The sequence below is a fragment of the Fukomys damarensis genome, unplaced genomic scaffold (assembly GCF_012274545.1).
Source record: "Fukomys damarensis isolate Sample0158 unplaced genomic scaffold, DMR_v1.0_HiC HiC_scaffold_12, whole genome shotgun sequence".
NCBI lineage: Eukaryota > Metazoa > Chordata > Mammalia > Rodentia > Bathyergidae > Fukomys > Fukomys damarensis.
In genome coordinates, this window is record NW_022900924.1 from 6,499,331 (window position 1) to 6,520,424 (window position 21,094).

General features: G+C 40.7%; 1 protein-coding gene across 1 annotated transcript in view; it reads left to right on the forward strand.

The window, feature by feature from the left end:
* Specc1l (sperm antigen with calponin homology and coiled-coil domains 1 like) overlaps nt 1-21,094 on the forward strand; it is a 142,818-nt gene that overhangs the window by 11,811 nt on the left and 109,913 nt on the right. The window contains exon 2 of the mRNA XM_019204494.2: nt 17,556-17,745. Coding sequence (XP_019060039.1) covers nt 17,593-17,745 — 153 coding nt within the window. The 5' untranslated portion in view covers nt 17,556-17,592. The remainder of the gene's footprint in view (nt 1-17,555; nt 17,746-21,094) is intronic.

Sequence of the window (21,094 nt, forward strand, 5' to 3'; positions counted from 1 at the left end):
CACCCAAGTCAGGACACCCTTAATCCCAGCATGGCACATCCAGCCACCTTCAAAATTCCCCAGCTTATGACTGCATTAGGGTTTCCAGGGGGCATCGTTCTTTTTTTTTGTTGTTTTTTTGAGACGGTCTCACTATGTTTTTGTTTTTGTTTTGTTTTGTTTTGTTTTTGGTACCAGGGATCAAACTCAGGTCCTTGTGCTTGTGAGGCAGGCGGCGGAACCACTGAGCTAAATACCCAGCCCTGACAGGGTCTCACTATGTAGTTGAGACTGACCTGGAACTCATTATGTAGCCCAGGCTGGTCTTGAACTCATAGCAATCCTCCTGCCTCAGGCTCCTGAGTGCTGGGATTACTGCATGTGCCACCATGCCTGGCTTAACAAGAGACTTTTTTTTTGTACCAGGGATCAAACTCTGGTCCTTGGGCTTGTGAGGCAGGCAGCAGAACAACTGAGCTAAATCCCCAGCCCCTGAAGGGGACATCTTGGTACAACCATGCCAGGGGCTGAGGTTAGCTATGAAGGTTGAGGGACATTGGGATTGGAGAGTGATACATCAGTTAGAGGGGACTGGGAGAACCAGGCAGATTGACCAGCCATAGGGTAACTGGTTTAATATGAGAAACAGACCTGCTGTTCTTAGCTGAAGTGTGTGTGAGTGGGAGTCCCAGAGAGTGGCTTTGACAGCCTAGATCAAGTGGTATTGTTGAGGACTGGTTGTCAAGCAGAAATCTTGAAGCTGAATATTTAATACTTATGGCAGAGAACTTCTGCCCATATTTGTTCCTGTTGGCTGGCTCACTGTGTACTTGTGTTTTGACTTCTCCCTTCTCTGACCAGTGCCTTTTCTTTCTTTCTGAGATTCTGTTTGTGCCAGACCTGGGAGTGCCAGGTAGAATTCTGGAATTCCAGTGAAATTTGCATTTCAGATAAGCAGCAAATGCTTTTTTTGGTCTATACTTTGAATATTACACAAAGGATACAAGGAGGTTAGAGGAGTGTATGGCAGAACTGTGCCAGAGAAGTAGGAGAGGGAAAGGGCCAAGAGAAGAGTCACTAAGCAGATGGCAGTGGAGCTAAATCCTGAAGTGACATGTGTGCAGTTATTTGTCTGGCAAAAAGACGGTAAAGGACTTTCAGGAAGAGGAGGTAGTAGGCGCAAAAGTATGCGAATTTAAAAGTGAGTGGCTATGCATGGTGATGTGGTTACTTTTAATTGTTGAGGGTGGTTCCAGAGATGGTTGGGTTGGCAGGTGGGACAGCAGCTGATGGAGGGGACCACCCTGAATGGTTGGCATCAACCAGTAGCATGGGGTCCTGGATGGAACAAAAGTTGAAAGAGGAGGAAATCCACCAGCACAGGCCGTCTGCTCTCTCCCTCTCTCCCTCCATCTCCCTCCCTTCCTCCCTCTCTTTCTCCCTCCTTCCTTCTCTCTCCCTCCCTCTCCCCCTCTTCTTCTCTCCTCCTTTCCTCCATGCCTCCTTTCCTTCTCTCCCACTCTCCCTCTGTCCCTCTCTCTGTCCCCTCTTTCTGGCTGCCCATGAGGTAAGCAGCTTTCTCTGCCACACTCTTCTGTCGATGTTTCGGTCTCGCCGCTGGCCCAAAAGCACTGGAGCTAGCTGATCATGGACTAAAACCTGAAGCCATGAGCCAAATTAAACTTTTCCTACTTTAATTAAGTTGGCTTTCCCAGGGATTTTTCTTATAGTAACGAAAAGCTGACATGGAGAAGGTAGATTGGAATTGTGATACGAAGGGCTATGGATCTTTGCTAAAGTGCTTGACCTTGGGCAGTGAGATCCTATCTGAGAAAGGCCTGGTGGGAAACGTCCTACTACAGTCTGGAGGAACAGTCGAGGTGAGGAAGGATTGAAGGCAGGGAAAGTTCCAGGAGGCTGTAGTAACTGTCCTTTTAGATCTTTCCTGTGACATACAAAGGGGCCAATGTAGGTTTGCAGAGATACAGGGGATGAGGGGGAACTGCCAGCAGGTGAGGAACTTCAGTTGGGCTCCAAGAATCATCTTCGTTATTTACAAGTGTTTGTGGAAAGTAGAGCACACCAAGGCCTTCTTTAGTCTGACGGTCCAGGCTGCTCCTTGAGATGAGGAAGAAAACCTGGCATGGCTTTTGGGTGTTGGCCATTACAGATTCCTGCTTTACTTAGGCATTTTCCCGCTGTGGAAGTTTCAGGTTCACCATTTTTACAGTAGATCTGTAATAACCTTTATTTCTTAGGATAACAGAGGACTGAATGAAAATGATGTACATGGAATCCCAGGACTGCAGTCCCTGAGCAGTCTCTCAGGGTTTAGTTTCTCACCTAACCTTTTGCTTGTGAGGTTTCAGAAGATAGAATGGTGGACTTTGAAATCCACTTGGGGCTCTCACCCTGTGGTGGGCCAGCTGGGGACTGTAGGGGAGAGGGGGTAGATAAGCAGTGAAGCCTTAATGGTTCCACCTCACATTTTATCCTGTATATCAGGGGATTCCCTTCCTTTAGCTATCAGCCTTTCCAGGGTGGAAATGGGGGGGCCTTGGGGGGGTAACAAGCCGTATGCATAGAGGTTCCTATGGCTTTCACCTCTGCTGGCTGCCAGTGCTGTGGCTTTTGCAGCTCAATAGATTCTACAGATGAGACCCTATTTATGATATGATGCAGAAGGATGAACTTTTCCTCCCAGTTTAAGTCCCTCATTTTATTTCAAGGTTTCTGGGCTTCAGTTCTATTGTTATTTATTTGTTTATTCTTCATGGTGCTGAGTATTGAATCCATGGCCTTGTATGTGCTAAGCATGCTCTCTACTATTACCCACACCCCAGCCAACACTATTGTTATTTTAGGCAGTATAATCCCTTTTTTGGGGGGGTGGCTTCCTGTGTATTATAGGATGTTTAGTGGTATCCCTGGCCTTTTTCACACTCAGTTCAGTAGTTCCTTTCTCTTTTTTGGGGTGGGGTGGGGTGGGGTGGGGTACCGGGATCGAACTCAGGACCTTGCACTTGGCAGGCAGGTGCAGTACCACTGAGCTACATCCCCAGCCCTCATTTGTTTTTTAACCTAACCAAGGAAGTGGTTGTTGAAGTACTTTTTTACTAAACTGAATTTGACTTTAATCTATTTTAACTTGCTTAATGTAATTCCTTTGTTCCATTGTCAAAACAAATTCTCAAACATAAAATTTTAAGCTATCTAGAAAAGGGTTTTTATCTCTTCTTGGCCTTTTGGCTAGGATCAAGTGTAGAAAATGTTTTTTTTTACATTGCTACATTCACCTATGTGTGTTTACATTGCTACATTTGAATCATTAGTAAAATACAAAAAATGTTTCATTTTATATTTTGGATCCTAAATTGTTACAGATGTATAAACATGTTTTTAATTAAAATATGTTTTGAGGTAATTCTGTGAATACAGTATTGTGCAAGTTTGTAACTGCCTGCCAAAACTGTCAGCATAAAGCCGTGGTTTGATGGGGTCTTGAATAAACTTTTTCTTTTGTAAAATAAATATTCAGAAATCTTGGATGAGGAGGGATTGACCAGAAGATTCTTGCATCCTGGCAGTTTGAAATTGGGAACCAATTTGTTTTGGACTAAATTGGGAGAAGTCATTTTTGTACTGAAGCCAGAAATTCTTTCAGGCTGTCCTTTTCCAGCTTTGTCACTTGTCTGGAATGTTAAGAATTGTCAGTTTAACTGACTTTTCATCAACTTGCATTGCAAAGAGAATCTCCAGAAATGAGAAGTCTTGGTGTAAGATGAGATTGTTCATTCTATTACTTTTTGAAAAATAGTTACGTGGTTCTATGTTTGGAAAATTCAGGGAGCTTCTCATTGTTTCTAAATACTTCCTTGTGTTAAATCTTATAGAGAGTAATTGAGAGAAATAAAAAATTAGTGTGAATGGGCTTTTTATGGCTAAAACAAGTAGAAATAGAGCTTTATGCTGGCTGTGGCAATTCAGTGAATTAGCAAGACCCCGAATTAAAAAAAAAAAGGTTGAGGATGTAGTTCAATGCGAAGACCCTGGTTCAGTTCCCATTCCCTCTACCCCCAGAAGTCTTATGTGATTGGAGGTGGGGCTTTCAAAAGGTGATTAGATTGTGTGGGTCCTGAACTGGAGCTAACTCCATCAGTGGAGAAGTTCATAGCTTAATGGGCTATTAGGAGGTAGGGCCCAGTTGCAGGAAGTGGGTCTTTTGGGGTGTGACTTTCAAGGATACAGTTTGTCCCTTGCTCCTTCCTCTCTGACTCTCACTCGGTCTCCTTCCTTACTGCCCTGAAATGCGCAATGTTCTACCTTACTACCATGTACTGTGTACCTTTGTACTGTGGTATTTCTGCCTTGGAGCCAGGTGACCATGGACTGAAATATCTGAAATCATGAGCTGAAATTATGAATCTTTTCTACCCGTAAATTGCTTTTTCAGATGTTTAGTCTTTAGCAGTAAAAAGCTAGCACAGTTGTTTAGTGGTCTTTTGAGGTGTTATTATTGATGATTAACTTGGTTTTCCCCCCTAGCATCCTATGAGTAGTTGTGGTTCAGTGGAAGGAGCTCAGACTTTGGGCAAGTTGCTACCTTCTTTACTGTTTCTCCAGCCTTGCCAGCCTTAGGGTGATTGAGAGAATCAAATGTGCTTGTATTATGCTAGTGTTGTGCAGCGAGGTCTCTATTGGCAAGCTGGTGGTCTCCAGGTTACTTGTCTTCATATTTAAACAACCATAGCAACATCATCAAAATGTCTTTGTCTCCTCATTACTCAGACTCACCCTTTGCAAAGCCAAATTTTTGAAGGTTTGTTTTTTTTAATCTTTTCATTCCTACTCGGCTTTTCTCTCTACTGCATTGCGACTTGGACTTTATTTGGGCTGCATTGGTCCTGCTCATCATCCCTTCCTTGTTCTGACTAAAGGGTTACTTGGGCACAGCTGATGGGCATGTAGCCTTCTCCTGTGGTTTCATCTCCAGGCCCCTTCACCATGTGGCCAGGCAAAAAGGAGGGACTTTTAAGGGGAAGAGGGTGAAATCAGATCATTCCTTCTGTGGCCAGAGGCGTTTGAAGGGGAATGCATACCTGGAGTAGAGAGAGAAGAGTAGGGTGCAGTCTCTTCCTTCTTCAGACTAGAGGTGGAAGTAGAGAAGAGGTAGATCTGAAGGTCATCTTTCCTCACTCTGTCATAATTTGTATAATTTGCAAGTACTGTATTAAATGTATGAAACAGTCAATATTCACATCCCAATTTTAGACACAAAATCTGTCTTTAAAAATAAGAAAATACTGGGCCGGGGATTTAGCACAGGGGTTCCACCGCCTGTCTTGCAAGCGCAAGGACCGGAGTTTGATCCCTGGTACTAAAAAAAAAAGAAGAAAAGAAAAAGAAAATACTCTTACAATAAATACTGTTACAATAGAAATAAATACTTAAAACTTTTCTTTCTTTTTTCAGTGCTGAGGTCTTAACCCAGGGCCTTGTGCTTCCTAGGCAAGCACTGTATCAATGAGTTAAATCCCCAGCCTCCAAATAAGTATTTTAAAATTATGTCTCCTTTGTCAGACTGTACGCATTTGAGTAGTATTCAATTCTTGCCTGTGGATTCAAATTAAGAGTTACACACTGGAGCTGGGCGTGGTGGCGCACGCCTGTGATCCCAGCAGTAGGGAGGCTGAGGCAGGAGGATCACTGTGAGTTTGAGACCAGCCTGGGCTACATAGTGAGTTCCAGGTCAGTCTCAACTACATAGTGAGACCCTGTCTCAAAAAAAACAAAATAAATAAATAAAGAGTTACACACTGGAAAAGCCTTAATCCTGCTTCTCTGTTTTGACATGTACAGTGTTTTGGACATAAAAATATTCAGACTTTCCCTCTGAATAGTCCTTAACTTTCTTAGTGGAGCCTCATTCCAAGCCTACCTTTAAAATGTACTTTCTGAATGTATGTTATATGATAAAAAAACATTAGAAAACTGTATGTTAAATAATTCAGTATACTCTTAGTCTGCTATATGATTTACTTACTAAAACTTTTTTTTTTTTAATTTGGAAAAAGGGTCTTATATAGTTCAGGCTGACCTTGAATTCGTGGCAATCCATCTGCCTTAGCCTCCATAGTGCTAGGATTACAGGTGTGCACCACTATGTTCTCCTGGCAAACATTTTTTACTGGGATTTTTAAAAAAATTTGTATGGTGGTTGGTAGGTTGCATGATTTTATGAGATTGTTGCTGTTTTTGGTTCATTTAACATTGACTTACTCCCCTGTGGCTCTCTCCCTGAATTAGTTTTCCCTTGACTGATTCCTTTTCCTTAGTGTTTCAATCTGTTCTTAATTTACAATTCTAATGTTATTTCTACATTTTAATTATAGAGTTTGTGAAATAAAAGAGTTAAACGTGTCACTTTCTAGTTTGGATCCTTGCTTCAGTGATAATGGAAATTAAAACCGAGGCATTCAGCACAAATTTACAGGAAAAAGCTTTACGTGGAAAGAAAAAATGAAGGGGGTGGGTCATGGCTCTTGATAAAAGTCAAGCCTGTTCCATAACAAAGGGAAGTAAGAGAAGAGTCTGGAGAAAGGGCTTTAGTTTGAGGAAATTCAGGGTGCACAGATTTGACGAGGTAGATCAGATTGGCCCATTGATGAAGAAAAGGGACCAGTTAGTTGATGGGGTGCTGTAGTGGATTGAGGTCTAGTTAATCATTGTCTCACTGCTCTGGAGGAATCCTCATGGTTTGAAGGGAAATAATTTTTCTTGTGGGGCCAGTCTCAGACATCTGAGGCTCTGCTGGGATCCAAGGTGACTAGGGTTAGGGTAATGGAGGTTTGGGGGCGTAGCTGAATGTTCCTGTAAATCTCTCTGATCTTGTATCCTCAGTCTTGAAGCAGGATGAGATAGGGTAGGTAGATTAGGGATTATAAACCTTGTTTGGGGGCTGAGGATGTAGGTCAGGGTTGGAGCATGTGCAGGGCACACCCTGGGTTCCATCCCCAGCACTAAAAAACAAAATAAATTAAAACCGTGTTTGCCAACTTTTAAATAGACATTTGCTAAATAACTAATATGCCCATTGCAGAGCTGAGAAGGAATTTGACCCAGAGTTTTACAAAATGAAGGTTAATCCTTGTTCTACTTTTATTTACCTATTAAGTTTCTGTAGGCCCAAAATGAAAAGTCAGTGTTTATTTGTTTTTTTAGCAAGGGACTGCTTTCAAGTCCCTGAATGTCTCAGAAGAAAATACATATCTTGCTTTTAATGAGTAGCAGATTAAGGCCCCAGGAATTTGGCCTCTTGTCCCTATGGTAGTTTCTTTTTTGCGGGAGGGTACCCGGGATTGAACTCGGGTCCTTGCTCTTGCAAGGCAGCCCACCGAACCGCTTAGCTACATCCCCGGCCCTCCTATGGTAGTTTCTGCCTGTGTCAAATGTATTTAGATTTCTTGGGTCAAAATGCTTTGTGAATATTTAGGGGAACATTAATAGGCATAAATCTTAACTGATACTCAATCTCTTCCTTTAAAAAAGTCATGAAATAAGAGGTTTTGAGATTCTGAAATATTCTAATCTACCACCCTCGCTTTATAGAGTTAGGGTAATTTGCTAAGGTCATGTAGATGGTACTAGACCTGGGTCTCTTGATTGTCATTACTGCAGACTTCCTACCATGTATTTTCAGTATATCCTGATGTATAATTTCAGTGGGAAAGCACTAGGAGCTAGAGTTGTTTGTTGTGTTCTGTGTGCCATAGTATATAATTTAAGTAAGTAGTAAGAAAAACAATCTTTAGTCATTTCCTGATAAAGGGTTTCTCTCACAGTATCTTTTGAATTACTGCTTTTATTTTAATAAGGCATTAGTCATACCCAGAGCATACAGTGTGTTCTTCCATAAATTATTATAACTCAGCATTTATCTGATTTTTACTGTAGCTTCCACTCTGTCTAGAACTTGAAGTTCATTATTTCATTTAATCCTGTCAGCGACTTTATAAAGACTAGCCCCATTTTATGTATTAGGATACTGAGCTATCAGAGAGGTCAAATAACTTGCCCAGGGGTTCAGATTTGGTCCTACAGGGTTAGGGCAGTCTGATGAGTACTAGCTTAAAAAAAAAAATCACAGAAGATTAAAAAATATAAATTAAATAATTAAATTGAGTCGTTTTTAACTAGCAGTACATTTCCTGTATCAGAGTGAACAGACAGTTTTAATAACAGCGAGTAGCAGGAGTTTAAAGGAAAAGTAGTGACAACGGTATAATCCTGGTGTGACTACAGAAGAGGGAGATGGAGCTGCCCTTCCAGTTGCTAACAAGGGTTCCCACAGTGCCTGGGCTGAAGATGACTGAGGAGATGTCCTCAGAAAGGCACCAAGACAGTCTTGTCTTCACAGTTCAGGCTGGATCCTTCTCGTTGCAGTATGAGAGTTAATTTCACAAGGGTATTTTAAGCATTTTCTGAAAGATGATTGATGTGTCTTTGATGGATAGATTGTTGGAGAGGTTTGGGTTCTTGAATCACAGAAGTAAATTGCCATCCCTGATCTTGAATTGTTGCAGTGTTTTCTGACCTTTGAGCTCTGATTAAGTAACTTTTATTATTAGGATGTAATGGTTTTCTTCCTGTTGGCTTACAAGTGTTATATTTTATAAGAACTCCTGTTTTGCTTTTTTGAGACAGAGTCTTACGGTATAGTCCAGGCTGGCCTCCAACTCCAGTGATTCTCTTGCCTCAGCCTCCCAAGTCCGGGGACTGCAGGTGTGCACAACTGTGCTTGGCTCAGGAACTCTTTATATTAGGTTTTTATCGATTTCTTTTTATAAAAAAGGAAATTTGTAAAGACATAAAGTGATTTGCCTATGGGACAGAAAGAGCTGGAACCTCAGGTGTCCTGATTTTAATTAATTTCAGAACTCTCCTTATTTGTTCTAAAACCCAGAGGGTACTTTTCGTGGTACATCACAGAGTCTTTGTTCTATGTAACATTGTCATGTGTTAATCAAATTATATTAAATTGCAATGTTTTTGTAGTCAGAAGATACTTTAGAGATTGATTAAATGCAACTTTTTATTGTAGAAGATAACGATCAGGTGACTTAGATTGAAGCCAGCACTTATTAAATGTGAAGCTGATGGATTTCAAGTGAAAGTCAGAATTTTAAAGTATCCCACATAGGAGACTGAGGTAGGATTGAGAATTTGTGGCCAGCCTGAGCTATGTAGCAAGTTTGAGGTCAGCCTGGGTTGTGTAGTGATCGAAGGTGCTCAGGAGGCTAAGGCAGGGATATTGAGTTTGAGCCTGGCCTGGGTGACTGATGGAGACCCTTTCACGTGTGTTTGTGTGTGGTGTGAGTACACACAGCAGTTTAGCAGCAATTTTTGTGAACAAAGACTTGAAAGTATGAGCCTCTGATAACCCCAAGAAAAGCAGGCTGTTTTTTCCTTAGCTTAAGATCAGCCCAGAGTCTAGATTGAGGCTGCTCTACTCTGAGCTTGCCAGGCCTGATCTGTCTAGTATCTGTGCCCAGCTCCAGGGTGCTCATGCTCTGTGATTATTATAGGGAGTAAAGTTATATTGATTTTTGTTTTGGTACCGGGGATCAAACTCAGGACCTTGCACTTGCGATTCAGGCAGTGGCACCACTGAGCTAAATCCCTGGCCCAGGCAGCTAAGTTCAATAGAAATTAATACAATCATACAGGGATGGTCCCTGGAGAAAGTCAATCCAGAAGACTCCAAAACTGTGGCTGGAGGCATATCTGTTGAGGGCCAGGTGTCAAGACCTGTCAAGGTGTCAAGATGCTGTGACCAATCCCACATGCCTCCCTGAGGAATAAATAATAATTTAAGATTGTGCTGTGATTGGTATCACCTGGTCTAGTGAAGTCCAGATAGACATCCATCACCGGGTGCGGGGGTGGTGGTGGTGGTGGTGGACCAGAATATCTAGACCCAGTCATCCAGTTGTATGACCAGAGTGTCCGGACCTATCCCTTCCCAAAAATGCCTTTGTTCTTTCCTATGTAGCTTGCTTCCCTATTGGTTCAATATTAGCTACACAGCTATACTCCTGGATAGTAGTTTGACCAGTGTTGTACCCATATTGTGACTGCTGTATAAGTTACCTCTGACAAAGGGCCTTGGTGACAACCCACTTTTTGGACCCCACCTATCTCTCGATGAATCTTTCCTACTCTTTTTTTTCCCCCAGTACTGGGAATTGAACTCAAGATCTTACACTTGTCAGGCGGCTGCAGCACCACTGAGCTACATACCCAGCCCCTAATATTTTCTACTCTTAACCTTTGTGTGCTGTGGAATTCATTCTTCACTTTTGGGGGGACACAGATGTAGCGTATCTGACATCTTATAGGTTGGGAGTCTTATTTCTCCTATATCATGATGTCATTAACACAGATGGTATAGAGGAGTGGCTGTTTAGTTGATCCTTGCTCTTTTGGGGGTGATGGAGTTTGTGACAGGGTCTTGCTATGCAGTTCAGCTATGATCTCACTATGTATTATTCTATGCTGGCCTCAAACTCTTGGTGATCCTCCTGCCTCAGCCTCTCTAAGTGCTGGGATTACAGGTGTGTGCCAGCATACCCAGCTGATCCTTGCTCTTAATAGGAGTTGTTTTAGACATCTGTGGAAGCATTTTTGGTTATCTCTGGTTGGTGGGTATGATGTTTAATAGGTAGGGGCCATAGAATTCTAGATTCAGTGCAGTGGCAATTCTGAAAAATGGAACTTTTCCTGTGATCTTCACAGCATTAGAATATCTTGCTGAATAATTTATATAGATAGAAAAAAAAAACTATGACTAAGCCTAGACTGTAATTCTATTTTCCATAAAGCATTTTTATGAAGTAGTTAAAAAAATTTTGTATGTAGTTTATAGGGAATGGAATTACTATAAATATTGAGAGGAAATTTGTTTGTAGTTTTTTTGTTTGTTTGTTTGTTTTTGTTTTTGTTTTTGTTTTTTTGGTTTTTTGAGACAGGGTCTCACTATGTAGCCCAGGCTGGTCTCGAACTCAGAGCGATCCTCCTGCCTCAGCTGAGTGCTGGGATCACAGACATGTACCACCATGCCTGGCTTATTTTGTTTTTTGAACACAGGGTCTGCCGTGTATTTCAGGCTGGCTGTGAACTCAGTATGTAGCCCAGGGCTGATCTCAAACTTAGCATTCCTCTTACCTCAGCCTCTTGAGTGCTGCAATGTTTGTAGTTTTTCCAAATATATTACTCAATGTTCTCCTCAAAAACAGAGCCAGAGATAGGTATATAGAAAATATAAGTGTGTTTGTGTGTGTGTGTGTGTGTGTGTGTGTGTGTGTGTGTGTATAGATGTGTATTTATTATAAGGAATTGGCTCATGTGATGGTGAAGGCTGAGAAAAATTCCAGGATCTACAGGTGGCAATCTGAAAACCCAGGAGAACTGTTGTTATGTTTTAGTCTGAGTCCTAAGGCCTGAGTACCAGGGGAGCAAATGGTGTAAATTCCATCCTAGAAGTTGGCAGTCCCAAGACCCAAGGAAAACCAACATTTCAGTTGGAGTTGGAAGGCAGAAGAAGCCTGATACCTCAGCAGTCAGGAAGAAGTTGTTTCTTCTTACTCATTTTTTTTGTCCTGTGCAAGTCTTCAATTGATTGAATAAGGACAACCCCCACTAGAGGTTAATCTATTTTACTCAGCTAGTTAATTAAAATGTTAATTTAATCAAAAACCTTACAGACACATTCAGAACAATGTTTGATCAGAAGTCTGAACACCCTTTGGCTCAGTCACATTAGCACATAAAATTAATTATCACATTAAGAGTGGTTTACATTTCAAGAAAATTAGCAGATAGCATTTATGATGATAATGTGATATCTCAGTTGCCAGTACCACATAGCCAAATCAAGATTATTTGTAGCTGCCAAATTTACAATGATCAATTTAGACTTGTGGATTATTATTTGATAGACTTCTCTAAAAATTTATATACTGAAATTCATGTTTATTAGAAATTTTATTTTTATTATACTCTTCATATTATATAGATATTTTATAAAATATGTATATAACACATTATTTCAACTTCATTTCAGGATAATGGAGGTATATTTTACATAGTTTTTAGAGAAAGGGGTATAATGTGTGAGAACCGCTCACACTCAGCTCTCAGCCTGCCAGCCTCATGGACCATGTGGCATCTCAGCATCTTCATCACTTTTGCTGTGCTTGTCTCTTTTAGGACCTCTGCAAAACTGTATCTTTTTTCTTGGTGGGTGTTTTAATATTGGGATATTTTTCAGAAAAAGTTCTGATGTTATTCATTAGTTTTAAAATTATACCTTTATTGAACAAATTCACTTGTCATAAGTTTACTCACTTAAAATATAAAGTTTAGTGTTTTTACTGGGCATGGTGATGCATGCTTGTAATCCAGCACCCTGAAGGCTGAGGCAGGAGGATTGCTGTGAATTTGGGGCCATCTGGGGCTATGTAGTGAGTTTAAGACAAGCCTAAACTACATATCAAGAGCCTATCTCAAAAAAAATTTCAAAGCACTTTTTAGTTTAATTGCAGAGTTCTGTAACTAGTCTAATTTGAGAACTGCATCAGAAACCTAGTACCCGTTAAGCAGTTAGTCCTCATTTCCCCACTCCTGATCCCTTGTAATCACTAATCTACTTTCTCTATCTGGATGAGTTTGCCTGTTCTAAATAATTCATATAAATGTGTCTTAGGTACTTTTCTCATTGCTGAGACAAAATACTTGACACCCAAAGTTAAAGGGGGAAAGGTTTATTTAGTTCACAGTTTGTAGAGGTTTCAGTCCGTTATCAACTAGCTCCAAGGGATGGCACATGGCAGAGGGGCAAGAGTTCATGGCGGTGGAAGAAAGCAAAAGCAACAAGGGACCTTAACAGTGTCTTTCTGCCCCTTTTATCCCATCCAGACTACCTGGATTAGGGCTGTGCCAAACCAATCACTCATGTGGTTTAATAACCACACATTCTTACTCCCAGCATCACACACTCTAGATTCAGCCACCTCTGAAAAGGAAAGCCCCACCTCATTGCTTGAGTCTTTGAGGGGACGTCTAAACACAAGCCATAACAAAACTGAATCATGTAATAATTGATTATTTGCATCTGGCTTCTTCTAATATTTTTTCAAGGTTCATCCATGCTGTGACGTATGTCAGTGCTTTGTTCTTTTTATTTTGGTCATGCTGGGAATCGAACCCAGGGCCTTCACACTGAGTTACATCCCTGGTCCTTTCATAAATTTTTGAAATGGGTTCTAGGTCTCCTTGTGATTTGAGCTTCTGATTCTTCCGCCTCGTCCTCTCAGACTGTTGGGATTACGGGTGTGTGCCACCACATCCAGCTCCTTCATTCCATTTTACTGTTTTATCTGTTCATCAGTTGATAGACCCTCAGATAGTCCATCCACACTTCCGTCCTTCCTTCCGCCTGCCTTCCCTCTCTTCCTTCCTTCTTTTCCTCTCTTCTTTCCTTCCTCCCTTTAGCTGGGGATTGAATTGACAGCTTCATACATGCTAACCACATTATCTGCCACTGCACTATACCGCCAGCCAGAGTGCTAATTTTAAGTCATGTGAAGTGATGAAATCACTATTCCTAATTCATCCTAGTTTCACAGACTTTTGCAGTGTCAGATCTCTAGAAGATGAACTTGTCCCTCTGCTTTAGAGACAGTGTTGGTTGTGTTCCACAATGTCAGAAGCAGTGGATGTGAATACGTCAAATGGCACTAGTGATGGCGTGGACAGGAAGCACTTTGAAGTGAGAAAGGCCTGCTGGCACGTGCCTGTTAATTCCAGCAGTCAGGAGGCTGAGGCAGGAAGATTGCCACAAGTTTGAGGTCATTTGGGGCTACATAGTAAATTCAGGGCCCGCCTGAACTATGTAGTGAGACCCTACTGAAAGAAAATAAATAACAACTAATGATAATGACAATAATAATAATAAAAGTGGTACCCCATATATTGTGACATATTGTGGTTGAAACTGTGTCATATGTAGGAACCACATTATGAATCATTGCATAGAATGTGAGGCTAACTGGCATCTACTACTTTCAAAGTATGTACCATCGCACGGGAATTCTTTAAGCATGCTTTTCACTTCTACTGTATTGCTTGCTGGGTCAAGACAGAGCAGGTCTATCTGCTGGACAACAGGATGTGACTTTAAAAAATATGGGCCCTAGGGGCCAGGGATTTAGCTCCGTGGTTCCGCCGTAAGCGCAAGGTCCGGAGTTTGATCCCCAATATAAAAAAAAAAAAAAAGATGCGCCCTAGAAAGAGAATTCTTTCAAGTTTAACTACTTTAATATTTATTTACTGACCCGCCCTAATTATAAATTAGGTAGAGCTGTGTCTTTCTCCTTTGACTTTTGGGTTTGCTGTTCCTGCAGCCTTACTGAATTCTTTGTCAAATAAACTCCACTTGGATTCTAGAAAAAACACTGACTTTGTTTATATTAAAAAAGCAGATGTAAATGAAGAGCCTTGCTGCCAAGTCTGGAAAAGTAGTGTTTTAAATTGGCAAATTTGGCCAAACATGGTGGTGAATGCCAGTAATACCAACTACTTGGAGGGTTGAGGTTAACCTTTTTGTGGAAGAGTGACTTTTTTTTTTTTTTGAGACAGGGTTTCACTATGTAGTTGAGACTGACCTGGAACTCACTGTGTAGCTCAGTCTGGTCTCAAACTCACAGAGATCTTCCTGCCTCAGCCTCCCGAGTTCTGGGATTATAAGCATGCGCCACCACGCCCGGCCAACATTTTTTTTTAAGTGACATATTTTTGAGTAGACAGGGTCAGGGATTTAGTTCAGTGGTACCACACCTGCCTTGCAAGTGCAAGGTCCTGAGTTTGATCCTCAGTACCCCCCCAAAATGGAGTAGACAAATATCTTTATTTCTTTTTAGTAAGTACCTTAAAGTGGAGTTGGCTGAGATGGTATGGTAACTCTGTTTAACCATTGCAGAAGCTACCATAATATTTTCCAAAGCAGCTAGGCCATTCTACATCTCCACCAGCAGTGTATGAGAAGTCTAGGTGCTCTATTTTTTTTTTTTCTAAAAGTAGTTAGCATTTATCTTTTTGATTATAGCTATTCTGGTGGGTTTAAAGTGGTAGTTAATTTAATTTCAATTTTGGGACAGCATCAAGAAAAGAAGCCTATTAAGTTGTCTAGTATGGAAGCTATCAATTGTGCACAACTTAAGTTTAAATTTATTATAATTATTATCATAATTATTGTTTGTTGTGAGACAGGGTCTTGCTGTGTAGTCCAGGTTGGCCTTGAACTCACTACGTAGCCCCAGCTGGCCTCAAACTTGAAGTGATCCTTCTGCCTTAGCCTCCTGAGTGCTAGGATTACAGGAAAACACCACCACTCCTGGCAGCAGCTTTAAATTTAAATTAAACAAATTCAATTCCTCAGTCACATTAGCCATATTAAGTGCTATGTAGCCATCCACTAGGAGGCTCCTGGTGACCTCCCTGTTGGTACATTTAGAGATATAGAACATGGTCATCATTGCAGTAAGTTGTATTAGATAATTCTGGTTTGGAAAGTGTCAATTTGAGGCTGGGTATGGTGGTACACACCTGTAATCCGAACACTGGGGAGGCTGAGGTAGGAGGATCGCCGGGAGTTCGAGGCCAGTCTGAACTACACAGTGAGACCTTATCACAAACAAAATCAATTTGACGAGAGCTGGAAGAGTAAGTAGAGAAAAGTGGTATAATAGAAAGGAATTCAGGTGTGGAATTTGGAGGAGAGAAGAAACTCTGGAGAATCATTTGCAAGGCACAACAGAAGCTCAAAAGTGGGAAGATGAAGAAAAGTTCTTAGAACTCGATTTGATTTTTTTAATAATACCTTCAGTTAGCTGATCTAATCAGTATAATTTATGTGTGAGAAAATCATAAATTGCTGGTTGGTAGGGATCAGTATGACTGTGTCTTTATCTGTTACGGGGAACTCCTTTAGTCTATTTTGATCATTTTCAGTATTACCTGCAAAGGTGTAGGAAATAAATGCTGAGCTTGTATAAAGGAGTGCTTACTAAAGGCAGATTACATAAATGGAAAAAGAGAGTAGAAAGCTAAAGGTTTAAGAGTAGATAGGGAATTCGCTGTGTACAGCATTTTCGAGAGATTCTCTGAAGTTTCACTGTGTTTTGGTGTTCCCTAGGCTAAGGCCTTATTGTGTTGAGGGAAGAGAAGAGCACCCTTGCCCTGTCTCCCTGCTCTCACCAAATTGTACTGTCTTGTCAAGGCGAGATAAACCTGGAGTGTTCAAGCACAGTCTACATAAAATACCGAGTAAGGCTGTTAGAATGAGCCTTTTCTTTTCCAAACTTACTGTACTATTTTTATTAGTGTGTGGATGTCTTCACAAAATCGATGGGCTTCTTGTATTCAATATGGATTTCTTAGAAACATTCTATGTAAACCACCGTACTTTCAAAATGGGCTTTCAGGGCCTGGGATTTAGCTCAATGGTTCCAGACCTGTCTCGCAAGCTCAGGAACCTGAGTTCAATCTGGGAACCAAAGTGGGCTTTGATTTTGGTTAATTGTACCATCCTGTACAAAATGATCCCGTGTGTCTTCCCAAACATATGATAAATGCTGCATTTCTAGCACAGTTAACAAATGGGTGTTTAAGGGATTATCTAGCATCAGCTTTGTTTGTTGCCAGTGTTATTCCAAGTCTTTCTAGCTGTGAAATCAAGGATGTATCACTGAGATGGGAGAACTGCCATGCTGTCTGCAGTTGCATAGAATGGTCTTATTTTCTGGTCAGTGCTTTCTCTTAGGGCCAGTGCTTTGATAAGGAATTTCTGTACTGCTTCTTGATAAAAGAGATATATTGGAAAAATATATTTAGATCCTGAATGTTGATATTTCTGTGATATTCGCTCTGCTGGGGGGGGGTCCCACAACAAATATTTGAAATTAGGACTTTGCTGGATAATTTGGATCACCCCAGATACCTGCAGAATGGCTGTTCCCAAATGCTAAGATGATGATTATTCATTAAATGCTGAAGATGATGTGCGTTGTATCACACTAGGTTCTATTAAAGGTTGGACACTCCTTTTACTCAGTGAACTAGAATGTACAGAATAATTTCAGATTAGTAACAGTCAAGGAGGAAGCATTGAAAATTGGAAGCACTGAAAACAGCATTGCTTTTAGTAGAGCGTTTTTGTACTCAGTGAACCAGAATACACAAAATCATTTCAAATTAGTAATAGTCAAGGAAGAAGCAGTGAAAATAGGGTACATTCTGATAAGCAAGTCTGAGAATTTTCTTTTCTTTTTTTTGGTACAGGGGATTGAACTCAGGACTTTGTGTTTGTGAGGTAGGTGGCGGCACCACTGAGCTATATCCCTGCCCCCACTGTTCTGTAGTGATAGCTAATTTTCAAACATTTTTATCACAAAAATTTTCAAAAATTCACAATTCTTCAAAAGCATTTCAATTTTGTTCTTTCCCATTTCTTTCCACAGATTTGATTGTAAATGCATCATAAAGAGGCAGCCCAGAATGAAGAAAGCAAGCAGGAGTGTTGGCTCAGTGCCTAAGGTGTCTGGGGCAAGTAAAACACAAACAGTAGAGAAAATTAAGCCTGAAAACAGCTCTTCAGCATCTACAGGAGGAAAATTGGTAAAACCTGGAACTTCAGCATTATTGTCAAAGGTATTAACAATGGTAGTGTTTGAATATGTGAAGAAATTTAGGAGGAGTACATTTTAATATGATGTTGAATTTAATACATTTAATAAATGATTGTTTTTTAGAATTTACTCTTGAATGGTACTGGGAACACATGGCCCTTTGAAGAGAGCTTACAATGAGGTAGCCTTAATTGGTGTTTCGGTTTGTCTTTATGAATGAAACTAAATAATAGGCTTATGTATAAAATAAAAAATTGAGTGCTGGCATTGTGGGAGGGGTTATGCTTATGTGAACTGGAATAGAGTCTGCCTTCAGGGAGCTTGTGGAGTAAAAGATAGAGATGAGGCACAAACACAACTGAAACAGTAGAAAATGTCTAATACCGTGGGGGTGCAGTAGACCAGTATAAAATAGTTTTGAGTAAGAGGATATTTTTCTAGCCTAGAAAGATTTTGTGAAAAGAGTACGTGAGCAAAGTTTGTTTTTTGTTTTTTGTTTTTTTGTTTTTGTTTTTGTTTTTTGAGGCAGGGTCTCACTGTACAGTTCAGATTGAATTTGAACTCACTGTAGCTCAGGCTGGCCTCGAACTTGCAGTGATCCTCTTGTCTCAGCCTCTCAAGTGCTGGTATTACAGGTGTATAACATCATACCCAGCCATAATTGTGAATTTTAATTTAATACGAACATAATTAGTTTTTATACTACTCCGAGACTGGCTTAATTTTTTTTAATATAAAATATTGATTATTTAGACCATAATAAGCTTTGGAAATGGATGGATCGGGAGTCAGTATATTCTTCATAGGGCTGTGGTAAAGATAGAGTGAGTGAATCTATGAAAATATATGATCTCACAGGGCCTGGCACAGCAAGTGCTTAGTAAGTGGCAGTAACTGTTTTGCCTTGCTAGAGATCAAATCCAAGACCTTGTACTTGTTAAGCACTGTGCCGCAGGGCTACATCTCCAGGGCAGGTAGTAGCATTTTTATTAATTAGTCCTAGAGACTTTTCTCTACCCCAGGATTGAATTCTCTTTGTACCACTTTTCCCATGGTGTGTTCTCACTGTTGTCCGTGTGTTGGTTTGGGCCTTTCAAGGAAAAAGATCATGGCCTGTCATTTTTCTGTTGGTTTAGTTTTTTATATCATTGCATAGAGATCCCTGCAGTCCTCTTCTAGCCTTTCTCTCAGTTCAAATAAAATGTTTTTTTTCTTTTTGTAGTCCTGGGGACATCCCTCTATCCTTTTTTTTTTTTTTTTTTTTTTTTTTTTTTTTTTTTTTTTTGGTACCAGTGATTGAACTCAGGATCTTGTGCTTGTAAGGCAGGTGCAGTGCCACTGAGCTAAATCCCCAGCACCCTCCATCCCTTTTTAGTTTTATATTTTGAAATAAGATTTCACTAAGCTGCCCAGGCTGGGCTCAAATTTGCAGTCCTCTTGCCTTAGTCTCCTAGAGAAGTGGTGTTACAGGAGCATACCACTATCCCCAGCCAAAACTCATTCTTTGCTTGTTTTAGGTTTGTGATATTTTGAATAGAAACTTTGTGCAGAAAACCATGAGGGAATTTCTGTCTTGATGATTTTGTTTTTGTTTGTAAGACAGAATCTTGCTATATAGTCCAGGCTGGCCTCGAACACTGTGATCCTACTGACTCAGCTTCCTTAAGTGTTCGGGGTTTTTTTTTTTGTGGTACTGGGGATCGAACTCGGGTCCTTGCTCTTGCGAGGCAGGCTCTGGAACCACTGAGCTAAATCCCCAGCCCAAGTGTTCAGATTGCAGGCATGTGCTACCACGCCCGGTCTAGCAGGGAGTTCCTGTTAGTCTGATAAGGAGAAATCAAGCTAGCCTGAAACATGATCCATTCAATAGCCTTTTGCCTTAATTATTTTAAGAAGCACTTCAGAGGAACAGCGGATGAGGGGCTTATTTTTATGTGTAGAAGGATCTAGCAGGAAATGCTTGTTTTTCTATTCCAGGGTTATTGAAATTGAACTGAGACTTCTTCCATGGCCTTGGAGGTTCCCCCATATTTTCTCCTTGCTATACCCCTGATGACTTGTGAGTTGTTATCCTGGTGGTACAGGAATAGACCTTTGCCCTACTTCCGTTAGTCTGAATCAATATCCTGAAGTATTTCCTTGGTGGCAGTGCTGCCACTCTTTCATGCAAAATGGGCAGCATTTTCTGGCCTAACTTGTTTCTCAGTTGCTGGGGCTGTCTTTAGAATGGAGTCCCTGTGTGACTGGGTGACCTGTTATTTGTGAGACTGGAAAAACAAGTTTAAACGTTGGCATTAGATAGATACTAGTACCATCCTTCTGTGGCCTTCTCATCAGAGGCAGGCAGTGTCTTTAAAGATTTACTATGGAATGTGCACTGAGCAGGCATGTCAGATTTTCTGGGAGTTGGATCTGGAGTTGTTAATATGGTCTTGAACAGTGAGTATTTTTCCATTGTAAAGAAAAACTGTACACTACCTCTTGCCGCACATGCCACCTGCATTGGCAGCTTTGTTTAAGTATATGCGGTGGTATGTGTGTGCGTGAATGTGTAGGTGGTGGGGAGGGTCACGGAAGAGATAAAGCTATTTGGAAACATTTTACCTAGACTAGAGCAATTACTTTCACTTAAAAAAAAAAGTCATGGGTTAGAAATTGAAGTAAGGAGAGACAAACAGAAAAAAGGAAATAATGAAAATGAACAGATAGCTTAGTGGTAGAATACTTGCCTGGCATGCATGAAGCATCATGTTTGATCTCCAGCAGTGCAAGAAGAAGGGAGGCCTTCAGATTTAAGTCATATTTTCTTTTTCATTGTTTCTCTGGCACGTGATGTTTCTTACAACTTGAATTCCTGTAACTCTCATAGAGCACTGATAATTAACTAGATGAATGAAGTATTTGGCTTTTAATTATTTAGACATCATGTGTGCATACTCACCCATTCTTGTGTTTGTATCCATCACTGTACAGTATTCTCATGATACTTTTGTTTTAGTTGGACGGTATGGGGATTTGCACTTTTCTCATTTTAGAAATTGAGGCTAAACCTAGTTGAGGGTTTAGGAGAAAGAGCATATTCCAGTGTACCTCCTGCTGATTGGAATTTTTGTAAATATAAAATGAAGCACTGTTGCTGGCCATGGTGAATTTTGAGGAGGTTAGTCCCACTGTAAAATTTAGTTAACAGGGCTGGAGTCTTAGCTCAGTGGTAGAACATTGGGCCTATCATGCACGAGGCCCTGGGTTCGATCCCAGCAACACACACATACGTACACATGAGCACACACCTACACAGAAGCTAGACATATGAGCAAAATGAACATTCCATCTCTGAAATTTGAAGGTAAGATTTGAAACTAATCTTTCCA